Source organism: Squalius cephalus, assembly GCF_949319135.1.
Source record: "Squalius cephalus genome assembly, chromosome: 22".
NCBI lineage: Eukaryota > Metazoa > Chordata > Actinopteri > Cypriniformes > Leuciscidae > Squalius > Squalius cephalus.
Window position 1 is genome coordinate 17,462,226 of NC_137143.1, and position 14,272 is coordinate 17,476,497.

The 14,272-nt window shown below is 37.2% G+C and overlaps 1 protein-coding gene across 9 annotated transcripts in view; it reads left to right on the forward strand.

Moving 5' to 3' along the window:
* s100p (S100 calcium binding protein P) overlaps positions 1-14,272 on the forward strand; it is a 40,571-nt gene that overhangs the window by 10,246 nt on the left and 16,053 nt on the right. For 2 of the 9 annotated variants that reach the window (XM_079856588.1, XM_079856591.1), the window contains exon 1: positions 13,034-13,321. The exons of 1 other annotated variant lie outside the window; for it this stretch is intronic. In XM_079856588.1, the coding sequence (XP_079712714.1) occupies positions 13,246-13,321 (76 nt within the window). In that variant the 5' untranslated portion in view covers positions 13,034-13,245. Of the gene's footprint in view, positions 1-1,295; positions 1,395-13,012; positions 13,474-14,272 lie in introns of those variants that run through there. 6 more of the 9 variants (XM_079856594.1, XM_079856593.1, XM_079856589.1 and 3 more) reach the window with 6 other exon arrangements.

Sequence of the window (14,272 nt, forward strand, 5' to 3'; positions counted from 1 at the left end):
TAAAGACAGACAGAGGAAGAAAGAGAATGTAAACATGAACTTCAATAGGTTTCTGTGTGAACAGAGCCACCCAGTGGCTGAATCTATATGTACATTCTGTACACATACATTCAGTGAGCAAACAAAGCCACAGTATCTATACTTCAGGAAAATCACTTTTCTCAGTCAAAAACTGGTCTTGGTCAAAGTGATAAACATCTGTGCATAACATCCACCAAGCAATCACACAATGAAATGCACATAAAAAGAAGCTTCTCTTAAAGGGATAGTTCACCTAAAAAAGAAAAGAAAAGAAGTTCTGTCATCATTTACTAACCCTAATGTCGTTTCACATCTGTAGTACTTTCTTTCTGTGTAACACAAAAGAATATGTCAAGGAAAGTCATACGGGTTTGAAACAACATAATGGTGAAGAAATAATGACAATTTTCATTTCTGGTCCCTTTAATGAAGCATTTATTAGTATTAGTAGCAACACCGTGGAGAACATAATATCTGAACATTACCCCCAACTATAACCCAGAAACCCCTAGCAACCGTCTAACAACTAACCTGACTGTCCTAGCAACACCCAAGAGAGCATAGCGATGCCCTATTATCCCAAAAACCTAGCAAAAATACCTAGAACACCCTAGTAACACCATAGAGACACTAATATCTTAACAATGCCCTATCTACCATCCATGGATCATGTCAGCTACAGCCCACAACAATCTAGCAACACCCTAAAGACTACATTATCCTAATGCCCTAGCTACCACTCAGAACACCCTAGCAACCACCTAGTAACTAACTAGAATGCCTTAGCAACACCCTAAGTGACCATAATATCTCAGTGCACTAACTACCGCCCAGAACACCCAAGCAACCAATCAGAATGCCTTGGCCTGCACCGAAACGCGCTATCAGTGATTTTGCACAGGCACATTATTAGCACATTAACATATGTACATATGTTAATATTTCTCAGGAAAATGACCAAAACACTTAGATTGGATTTAATTTCTGTACAGTTCACATAGACATATGAATGACTTCATCCACAAACACTCTAGTTTATAATTCATCTAATTCCTATGTTCAGTCATTCACGTGGCAGTCATTGGAAATGGGGGGGGAAACACAAAAACACACCTATCCAGACATCAAGGGCAAATGTAAGGATTTGATCCCTGTGAAGAAGTCCCTGTGCAGATGTGTATTTTTGTTGTTGTAGACTATTGTTCAGAAGAAGTCTGTGGCTCCCAGAACTGCCGCCCTCACTCTATCAGAACTGACGGAAGTGTTACGTACTTCCTTCAATTCTTTCCTCTCGGGACTAACACAAAGTGCTCCGTCTGAGAACAACACCGCACTGTAAAAAGACACATGAAAAGACCTATGAGAGAACAGGGGTAAGGTGATTTTTCCCATTCAGTTTTTTCCTCTTTCACTCAACTGTCTCTAAAAGTAACTCGCTTTTACGTTTTTTTTTTTTTCAATGTTTGATTTGTCACTTTTTTTATCTTATGATGCTTTGAATTTTCAAGTCCATCCAGAGGTTATTGCAAGTTGATAGATAATTTCACAAGCTCACCATTACATATAATCGGATATAGGAAAAAGTGTCCATATTTGGGATGCTGATGGAGGGGAGGGCTCCAAGCTCGGAATTTGGCCCGAACACAGAGTACTCCCCCCATCCCTGGTTGGGATAGGAAATATTTAAGAATGAGGAGCTGGGGTAGTGGAGGGATGCAGGAAACTAGAGGTAGGTTGGCTATGTATATATGCCTCCTCTCGTGCTAATAAAGGTTAATTATATGAACATGCTCCTCCCAAACTTTTTGAAACAATTTAACCTTTAATAAAACAATTTATATTTAATTTAATTTGGCTAAATTGAGATATTGGTGATGTAAGAATGAGTCAAAAACATAAATACAAAATAAATCAATAAATCACTGTTTTAACCACACCAGCCCATCACGTCACTTTTAAGGGTTCATGACATGAGAGATGTTTGTGACAGTATGTGCAACTAGAGGTCTCTAACACTAGATGACAGCCTAGTTCAGCAAACCTGAAGATATCTTCAGTGTATGGGTGAAAACATGATCATTCTGCCTAAATGATCTCCATAAATAATAGTTTACCAAAAAAGATACTAGGAAAAATACATAAGCAACTCTGACTCTGCCAGAAAATAAATACTACATATAAATGAAAATTAATGTATTTTAATATCTCCGTTACCTCTTAGTGTTTTACTTTCAGCCTTTTTTTTTATTTCCCTCCAATAGGTGAAATGCCTAAAACTTTATCATAATTCTAGTTTTATATAGTTACAATTTCATGTTTTTTTTTTGTTTTTTTTTATGTAAAAGGTGATGTAAAAAAGTCAACATGAAACAACATGTCAATCGCACGAGATCACAGCAATAGCAAACAACAACCATACCATCAAGTCATGTCCCGCCCAACATTTTCTTCTTGTTTGACAAGCTGTTTCACTCGGATATAAATCAAAATAGGGAAGAAATGTCTTACACAACTTCCATTTCATGCTGACTTTAATCATAGATTTGCGACAATTAAGAAAGAAAATCCTAACATCTGACCTAGAAGCCACCAGAGGGCACTCCACATCAGACTATCACAACTACATTTCCCATATCTCACTGCCCGGACTCATCATCCCTGATTGCATCCACCTGTGTCTCATTACCTTGTTAGTCTCAGCCTATTTAAACCTTGTACACTCATTCATTATCTGCGAAGTCTTGTAATTTGTTTCATCTGCAATTCTGAGCGTTTCCTGCTGTTTTTTCCTTGTTCCTGGTTTTCCCGTTCCTGTCTCACCCTCTGGGTTTGTTTGTTTGTATGGACTGCCTGCCTGTGTATGACCCTTGCCTGGATTTGGATCACGTCTTTGGATTACTGTGTTTAATAAACTGCATTTGGATCCTTTACCTTCGCGTCTCAAAGCCGTGACAGATATGCTGATTTGCTGCTCAAGAAACATTTCTTATTATCATCTTATTATTGTTAAAAACGTTGTTCCGATGATTTTTTTTCTGCAAACCTTGATACTTTTTTCAGGATTCTTTGATGAATAAAAAGTCCAAAAGAATAGTATTTATTTGAAATGGATGTTTTTTATTGTCACTTTTGATCAATTTAAGTCCTTATGGATGTCCTTATTACAGTGTAATAATCTATTTAAGTACTGAGGAATAATAATTAACTACACAAACTTACTATAGGGTTAGGGTTAAGATTGGGCTTTGGTTTTGTTGCATTTAATTATGCATAATTTATAGTTATTACTATAGTAAATACATGTAACGTGTAACAAGGACACTAAAATAAAGTGTTACCTTAATTTCTTTCAGGAAAAAAAAAAACAAATCTTAATGACCCCCAATTTTTGAATGGTAGTGTACTGTTATAATTCCATTTTTTTTTTCCTTGATAGACCTTGAAGTACCATGTCAATACTATAGTATTTGAATATGGCAATCATTCGTACCATGGTAATATAAATCACAGTAGTCTTGCCATCTAATGCACCATGCAAGGGATACTATAATCTACTTAGAGAAATGTTCACTTTCTAGACAACTACTTGTTTCTTGGCCATCAGTGTGTCTCTGTTCACATACAGACATTAGTTGAGAGAGCAAGTGAGTCTATTGTGCCTGTCACTCTTGTTGCACCAGCAGCTATCTGAAACATTTAGAGCACACAGGCTTACACTCAGGGTTAGCACGTCTCTCTCACTAATAATGCTCCTCACAAACGGGCTTAACCAATAGAACACCTGCAGAAAAGTTTAAACTGCCACCGACAGACACAATCGCCTGCTGGGAATGGGATTATCGGCCAGGTAATCCAGAAAGAACAAAGACACCTGAAGGTAAACACAATTTATGTTTGTCAAACGCTTAAAGGAGTTTTGGTTCGATTCATGATGCCAGTGCTTTATCTAGGATACGTTTGACTTTTTACTTTCTTTTAACATCTATAAATGGATTTGCTTTAGTGGGCAGCAGTTCGTTTGAGGGGCAATAGTGGTTAGTCGGTTACTGAAAAGGGGGGGGAGAGGAGAGAGAGAGGAGAGAGAGAGAGAGAGATGAGAGAGAGAGAGAGAGAGAGAGAGAGAGAGAGAGAGAGAGAGAGAGAGAGAGAGAGAGAGAGAGAGAGAGAGAGAGAGAGAGAGAGAGAGAGAGAGAGAGAGAGAGAGAGAGAGAGAGAGAGAGAGAGAGAGAGAGAGAGAGAGAGAGAGAGAGAGAGAGAGAGAGAATGCACTTGAGTAAACATCCACAGAAATTGAACTTCTAGCCTCGAGACACTGAGGCGTTATCCTTTTCATTTTTAAGTCGTGTCTTGTTTGTTGATCAACTTTATCGAGTCTTTGAAAACAGCTATGATTGCTTGACTATTACAGCAGACCCTTCGAGCAATCCATGGCTTTTTTCTCTTAATTTAATAAAATTACCATCAGCAAATCCAAACATACTATTTTATCATATAAAACAGATGACTCTATACTGTTACGTTGGTTTATTTGTGTGTAGTTTATCATCCATCTGTAGCAGCAGGGTATGTGAATTCCTGCCCTGACCTCCTGACCTGTATTTGGTGAAGGCCCACCGACTGACCTTCAGCGAGAGCCCGCAGCCTCTCTGGTGCCGCTGTTTTCAGACACCATATCAGATCCCAAGCCAGCAGGCAGCAAAGCCACGACCCATTAGCACTTCACACACATGGGAGACAGAGGCGCTCGCTGAGGGGTGTGTCAGGGCTCCATCATGCTTTCTAACTGGCTGTGAATCAATGTAACTTTAAAAGACAACAGATGCACCATGGGTGTAGATTTGAATTTGGATGACCCTGGCAAAGTTAAGGGACTACTGAATAATACCAATATAACGATTGTAGTTATATATAGTGATTAATCAGACAGACAGACAGATAAACAGACTGATTAATAGATAGACAGAATGACAGACAGACAGGCAGGCTGACATATAGAATACAATAGAAGGAAATGATAGAATGATAGACACAAAAGACAGACAGGCCGAATCGAACATTAAGGCCCCGATATACTTACGCGAAGATCTTTTTCCTTCTTCATTTAGGGGTAAAACGAAGTTTGAAATACGTGAGCAGTGATATACTGTTAGCGAACATCCAACGCCGCCCACACTGCTGAGAGCGACGTTTAGATGAATTTGTAAATATGTGCTTCCCGCTTTTCTCTTAATAACAAAATAAACACAACAAAATTGAGAAAACAGCAAGCATGTTTTAATAAAGCATAAGAAAAGCATCTGATCATAGCAACGTTGATATGTTTGCATGAGCTCTGCAATTCGGCACTCTAAAGGGGGTCACACACCGGACGCGCAGCTCAGCGTTGCGCCGCGCCACGTCTAGGACAACTGTCACCTGAAAATCCGATAACATCAGCAATTTTCTGATTTCTGTAAATAAATATAAAACTAAATGTATATTGCAGCACAGGGTTAAGTCCATATATACATTAACTACGATTTGAGACACATAAATGTAAATTTAATATAAAACTATTTAAATGGCGCTCTGTGGCGCGGCATGATTTTGAACACGGTCCTGAGCCATTGCTGGGCGCCGCGGACAGACGCCGAAAGGCGCCGCCGGTGTGTGTACTCTCATAGAGAATAATGTGTTCGAATTTAAAAAACGTGGCGCGGCGCTGATCTGCACGTTCGGTGTGCGACCCCCTTTATAGTCACGTCACGTTTATTTTTATAGCACTTTATACAATAGATTGCTTAAAATCAAGCAGCTTTACTGTATTAAACATGAAAAACAGTGTCAGTGTCTCCTTTCATCAGAAGTACAACTTAATTTTCTACTATAAAGCAGCTCCTCCAGTGTGTTCAAGTTTTCACTCGCGGACGTCTGAACTCCACGGATTGAACAGAAGAAATGAACGGGAAAACATTTCCACGTGAAAGAAGGTGGAGCCTCTGCGCACACCTACCTATTACGTAATCACCATGGACCAATGGTAGCACAAAGGTGTTTACCAGCCGTAGCGAACCTTTCCGGAAAATACGCCTTGGCAAGCTGTTTCGAACTCCTAAAACAAACTTTTGTTCGAAATTATGTCATAACAGTTATTTTTTTCAAATTTAGCTTGAAGTATATCAGGGCCTTTAGAATAAAAGATAGATAGAACCTTGGAACGATAAGACAGACAGAACATTAGAACAGACACAACATTAGAACGACAGACAGACAGAACATCAAAAGAACATTAGACATACAGAACATAAGAAGGAAAGTCAGACAGACAGAACATTAGAACAGACACAACATTAGAACGGCAGAGAGACAAAACATCAAATGTTCTGTTGTTCTAATGTTCTTTTGAAGGAAAGACAGAAAATTAGAACGATAAACTGAAAGAACATTTGAATGACAGACAGAACATTAGAACAACAAATAGGTCATAAGAACGACAGACAGACAGACAGACAGACAGACAGAACATTAGAACTACAGACAGAACATTAGAACAACAGACAGAACATTAGAACTACAGACAGTACATTAGAACTACAGACAAAACATTAGAACAACAGACAGAACATTAGAACTACAGACAGTACATTAGAACTACAGACAGAACATTAGAACAACAGACAGAACATTAGAACTACAGACAGAACATTAGAACTACAGACAGAACATTAGAATGACAAACAGAACATTAGAATGACAGACAGAACATTAAAAGGACAAACAGAACATTAGAACAACAAACAGAACTACAGACAGAACATAAGAACAACAGACAGAACATAAAAACTACATACAGAACATTAGAACTACAGACAGAACATTAGAACAACAGACAGAACATTAGAACGACAGACAGAACATTAGAACTACAGACAGAACATTAGAACGACAGACAGAACATTAGAACGACAGACAGAACATTAGAACGACAAACAGAACATTAGAACTACAAACAGAACATTTGAACAACAAACAGAACATTAGAACTACAGACAGAACATTTGAACAACAAACAGAACATAAGAACGACAGAAAGACAGACAGACAGACAGACAGAACATTAGAACAGACAGACAAAACATCTAGCCTAATGTTCTGTTGTTCTAATGTTCTTTTGAATGAAAGACAGAAAATTAGAACGATAAACTGACAGAACATTTGAATGACAGACAGAACATTAGAACAACAAACAGAACATTAGAACGACAGACAGAACATAAGAACGACAAACAGAATATTAGAACGACAGAAAGAACATTAGAACTACAGACAGAACATTAGAACTACAGACAGAACATAAGAACGAATGACAGACAGAACATAAGAACGAACGACAGACAGAACATAAGAACGACAAACAGAACATTAGAACGACAGAAAGAACATTAGAACGACAGAAAGAACATTAGAACAAACAGAACATTAGAACGACAGACAGAACATAAGAACGAACGACAGACAGAACATAAGAATGACAGACAGAATATAAGAATGACAAGCAGAACATTAGAACGACAGAAAGAACATTAGAACTACAGACAGAACATTAGAACGACAGACAGAACATTAGAACGACAGAGAACATTAGAACGACAGACAGAACACAGAACATTAGAATGACAGAACATTAGAACTGCAGACAGAACATTAGAACGAAACAGACAGAACACAGAACATTAGAATGACAGAGAACATTAGAACTGCAGACAGAACATTAGAACGACAGACAGAACATTAGAACTACAGACAGAACATTAGAACAACAGACAGAACATTAGAACTACAGACAGAACATTAGAACTACAGACAGAACATTAGAACGAAACAGACAGAACACAGAACATTAGAATGACAGAGAACATTAGAACTGCAGACAGAACATTAGAACGACAGACAGAACATTAGAACTACAGACAGAACATTAGAACGACAGACAGAACATAAGAACGAACGACAGACAGAACATAAGAATGACAGACAGAATATAAGAATGACAAGCAGAACATTAGAACGACAGAAAGAACATTAGAACTACAGACAGAACATTAGAACGACAGACAGAACATTAGAACGACAGAGAACATTAGAACGACAGACAGAACACAGAACATTAGAATGACGGAACATTAGAACTGCAGACAGAACATTAGAACGAAACAGACAGAACACAGAACATTAGAATGACAGAGAACATTAGAACTGCAGACAGAACATTAGAACGACAGACAGAACATTAGAACTACAGACAGAACATTAGAACAACAGACAGAACATTAGAACTACAGACAGAACATTAGAACTACAGACAGAACATTAGAACGAAACAGACAGAACACAGAACATTAGAATGACAGAGAACATTAGAACTGCAGACAGAACATTAGAACGACAGACAGAACATTAGAACTACAGACAGAACATTAGAATGACAGACAGAACATTAGAACGACAGACAGAACATTAGAATGACAGACAGAACATTAGAACGACAGACAGAACATTAGAACTACAGACAGAACATTAGAACTACAGACAGAACACAGAACATTAGAATGACAGAGAACATTAGAACTGCAGACAGAACATTAGAACGAAACAGACAGACAGATAACAAAATAATGGATAGAGCAACAGACAGAACAAAGAAAAAACATTGTGCATTTGCATAGTTTGATATTAAAATGTCACTCATTCTTTTGCGGAACAGGCTCTCGTGACAAACACACAGTGTGCTGCATCTTCAAACTCACAATATTGTGACCTTACCGTCCTCATCATAATAAAAAGTCACGCTGTGATCAGCTAAGCAAATTTAAATAAGCAGAGCCTTTTATTACAGCCAATGCTTTGTCTGGATGGACACAGGCAGCTTTGAAGTGCCAGCTGATGCCAACCATCTCTGCTCACACAACACGGCTACTCATTCACACACTTTGTCGGTTTATTTGCTTTGGGGAACATTTGGGGATAAAGTCCATCTGTAAACATCTAAACAAGGTTAAAAAAAAGTTAACTCAAGGTTATTTTCTACAGTCACATCGACGTCAAGGAACTTTGACAAATTACATTGTTTGACCATGCAACATGGGGCTTTCAACATCACAAGCTCAACCGATATTGTTTTGCTTGAAGCTGGCACTGTTATTGAGTTTTAAGCCGTGTAATTTTCCATACCCCAGTGCATTTGCAAGCTCATATGGAGACCCATTGATCAACAGAATGCTATAATTATTTTGACCTTGGGCCAAAATGTTGGAACATAAAAAGCTAAGTGTGTACTCAGTCAGAAATTTCCACCTGACCCAGCCAGGACTTGTCAGTAGAGGTCCATTAGGCATCGACACACTACTCTTTGCAGCATGTATAGCTGGAAGTTTCCAGATTCTGACAGCACCAGAAAGCCCAGCATGACACATAACATATGACTTCCTAGAAATCCTCTGGGTTCTTATGAGACAGCAAGTGCACAGGCTCATTTATTCATCTTAGGTTACATGATCTGCGGGAGCCGGGTGTTTCTGGTCCCCTAGAAACGCACCCTACAACCTGCACAAAGCAGATGAGCATTCTTTACAACGTATGCACTTTTCGCCTGCCGGTGTTTGTCCAGACATGAGGAGAATTTTTTTAATAACAGATGGCTGCAAGGTTACCTTCACCCGATGCAATGAAGTGACCTTTACTGGGGTCGAAATGTTTTTGAATGAAGAGTGACTGCTAAAATAAACAGGGTTGTTACGTAACGTAATACAGTCCGGTTGGCTGATGTGAAACAATGAGTTGGTGATGTTATGGAGTGTTTTTTGTTCATACGTGTGGCTGCGACAATAATTCAGAAGGGGTTATGAACCTTTTGTGTGTTTTGACATAAGCTCATGGTTGTTTACACAAGGTTTTTACACATTGGCATCTCTCTTTTGGGCCGTTGTGCAGACATATTGAACAGTATTGTAAGGGAGTAACTGTATTGTGTTGATGTTAGTCTGTTAGACCACAATTTAGCATGTTTTTGTTTTTTTAATGAATGTACAGTAAAACATACCTGGCAATAAAGAGATGCGTATTGTAGGGAATGTTACAATTTTACTTAAAGGAATGGTGCACTCCAAAATGACAATTCTGTCATCATTTACTCACCCTTGTGCCATTCCAAACCTGTTGGGAAAAGTTTTCTTTTCAATGAAATGAAAGCATATTTTGACCCAGGACTTTTAAGCTCAAAAAGGCACCATATGGTTTGGGATGTTCAGTGAGTAAATAGGCTACTTCTGCCATTTCAGTCTTTTCTTCATTATATTTAGAAAATTTGGAATATAGCACCCAAGTCACATAAATGGCTTTTATGGTGCTTTTTTTGGTCATTTTTGGACAGTAACAGCCCCAAAAAGAGCAGCTCAGACATTCTTCAAAGTATATTTTGTTTTCTATAGAAAGAAAGAACGTCATTCAAGTTTGGAACAAAGTGAGGGATATGAAAGAATTAAAAATTTTAGGGTGAACTCTCTCTTTTTCGGTTTTGCACTGTCATTTAATGGCTGATCTAAAGGATTGGTCTCACTAAACCAGCTTTTACATTATAAAAACTCTCTAAAGTCCAAATAGGGCCAGAGGACAAACAGGACATCCACTACAGCAGAGAAGAGTTGGATTCTCATTTTAAGATAACATTGGGGTTTTGGCAGCTACATGTACAAAAGTTCTGTACACACAATGTTTCTGTAACTAATGCAAGACTTTGAAAAGCTGTAGAAAGTTAAATGTGATGATTCTATTTTAGACTTTAGCTTGATTGTTCAGAAAAAAAGCAATTAGTGGATAAATATGTTTTTTGACTGTAGGCGAACTCTGATTGCATTAATCAGCATGTGTTCTGACACGTATCAAATCAGACAATCAAATCTCTGAAACCTGTTAACTGAAAGGTGCACTCAGTATTTTAGATAAAAGTAATATGTATATTTTACATGGAGCAAGCGAGTAAATGACCAACATAATTCTTGATCAAATGAACAAATATTTTGGTTGTCAATTTAAAGGCAGGGTAGGCAGGTTTTTTCTAAAAAACTTTTTCCCAAATTTGTTTAAACTGTCTTTATATACCAATACATAATTAAAATGCAAGTATTCTGAAAAAGAGAGTATATAAATCGAGTGTCTGTAGTCCTCTCAGGGCTGCAATAAACACAACTACTTATTCCATTCACTCCCACCCCCTCCCTTCTGGGCTCCTTCCAAAGCCACTCCCCCAAAACACATGAACGCGCGATGCCGACCGCTCAGCCTGGAGGACGCGTTTGCCAGCGCTGAGAGAAGCGCAGTGCATGTAGTAACATCATGTCAGAATCACATGTAATAAAATACCTAACTTTATCATTATGAATATAAACAACTAACATGGCTGTTAGTACTCACTATCAAGCTAGCATATCGATACTGGTAAAGTTTAAAATATATTGAGTTTGATTCGGTAACGAGCTAGTAACATAAGGCAAAGCTAAAAACAGGTTGCATTGATACACGTTTTCCCATTACCATCAGTTACACTGTGATGAAGGTGAATTTCGTGTAAGATTCATAACATATACGGTGTTTTGCATGTAAGAGCTTCCATGATGAAAGCACTGTTGGCCGATATTGACTCTCGTCTGCTTTATCCAAAGACTTTTTGGTCATAGCCTTTTCGAATACTGTCTTCCTTTTTTTGCCTTGTTTGCCTTCGCTGACTGTATATGCAGGTACTGGGAATTTTGACTGCTCTTTCTCTGCCATAATTGTGATTCTTCCGTGCGCGCATGTGGGCAGCTCCTGTAGCAGCAGGGGTGGTAGCCATGGTAGCGAGGGAGAGTGACAGTTGCCCAGTTAATCATTTCATTCGTTCCGAATGGAAATAAGTAGCTGTGTTTATTGCAGCCCTGAGAGGACTACAGACACTCGATTTTTATACTCTCCTTTTCAGAGTACTTACATTTTAATTATGTATTGGTATATAAAGACAGTTTAAACAAATTTGGGAAAAAGTTTTTTTTTGAAAAAAACCTACCTACCCTGCCTTTAACATGTTCATTTAGTATTAATTATAAATAAAACTCTGCATCTGCAAACATCATAATGCATAAAATAACGTATTTAGATCAAAAATGCTCTCTGGACTATATAAAAATTCTCTAATAATTGTGTTAATTGTCTATACACACATATACCAGAACATTCAAAAGTTTGAGGCAAGTAAGTTTTTTTTTTTTTTTCAACTTTTGATCTATTTAAAGACTTTCGAACTGCTACAAATAGATACTGCTCTTTAGAACTTTCTACTCTTCCAAAAATATTAATCAGCACAACTGTTTATGATAATAACATTGATAATAATAAGAAATGTTTCTTGAGCACCAAAAAGCATATTCTAATGATGCTGAAAAATAAGCTTTGCCATCACAGGAATAAATTACAATTAAATTAAATTGTAATTACATTTCAAAATAAATTAAAACAGTAGAAAGCAGTTATTTTTATTTGTAATAACATTTCAGAATATTACTGTTTTTACTGTATTTTTGATCAAATAAATGCCAACTTGAAATAAAATTAAATCTTACCAACACCAAAATTGTGAACGGCAGTATACACACATATACATACACAAACAAATAAATGAATAAAGCACAAGCTTTTTGCAACATCTATTCTTTTTGAAGCATTTCAGAACAAATATTGATATGAGTTATGAATTATTCAATTAGTAATGATTAAACTGATTACTTAATCAGCATATTACTTCATTCACAGTCCAAGTAATAATGTTTGCATTAATGTTACAATCACATCTGAGTGTACCACTGTAATGGAGTGCAAACAGTAAAACAGATGTCCTATCGGTTCCTGGTTTTGTTCAAATTTAGCAGCATGACTTGTTTCCTGTGCTCTTGATTTATCCCTGTTGTTTAGGTGTCATTACCCTGCGGCTGGGGCTTGAGTGAGTGTGATTAACAGTCTGCTGACTGGATCTCTGACCAGTGGCAGAGCTAGAGGAAAACAGCAAGTTTTACATTCACCAATTGATGGCTGCTGTCGAGAGCACTCCGCTTTCTCACTCGAAATGGTATTGACAAACGGACGGGCTGCGCTCTCCCTGAGTGGCATGTCAATCTCTCACGGCCAGTCAGTCTGCTTTGTTAAATAATCTACTGGCACATGACTGGCCTCATGTTATGGCTGATGCTGAATGCGACGGTTGTCATACCTGCCGGGGAAGCCTTTGTGATTTCAGGTATTTCTAAACGCAGCGCAGCAGACAAACAGCTTGAAATACAGACGAAGGATTTATAGTCTTGATGTGGAAAAAGGAAATTAGCTTTGGTGCCCACTCGCTCAATGCTGAGCAAATATTTGCAACCTGACCTGAAGCTGATGTCTTTGGTGGTAGGTAGAGTGTGATGTAGTCATCTATGATGAATTTTATTTGCTAAGCAAGCAGGGAGATCGGAATAAAATACAATGTACAACATGGGCACCATCGTTTCTTCGTGATGTGCAAATTCTGTATGAGAGAATTGATTCATCCATTGATTCATCTATTAACACACTTAAGGTGTGAGAGATAATGTGAGAACATTGTGCATTTAAGAACTTAGCATAAATCACTCATAGGAAAGAGCGATGGTTTTTCTACAAAAAAAGACAAAGCCTTTTTTTTAAAAATAGCAAAGATTTCAAATATGTAGCAAGACTGAGCTGACCAGTCGAACAGACTCTCTGATCATTGCAAAACTCTTTTGGGCCATTTTTCCGTTTTGAAGTTTGATGTCGGTTAAGATTCAATTATTATTATTATTTTTTTAAGAAGTATCTTATGCTCACCAAGGCTGCATTCATTTGATGAAAAAAAACAAAAAACAAAAAACAGTAATATTGTGGTATATTATTATAATTTAAAATAATCTGTTTTCTATTTAAATATATATTTTAAAATGTAATTTATTTCTGATGGCAAAGCTGAATTTTTAGCAGCCATTTGAAAAAGGATTATTTATTTATTTTGAAACAAAAGTATAAAAGTGTTTATGGTTACTTTTGATTTATTAATGCATCCTTGCTGAAAAACAGTATATATATATATATATATATATATATATATATATATATATATATATATATATATATATATATATATATATATATATATATATATATATATATATATATATATATATATATATAT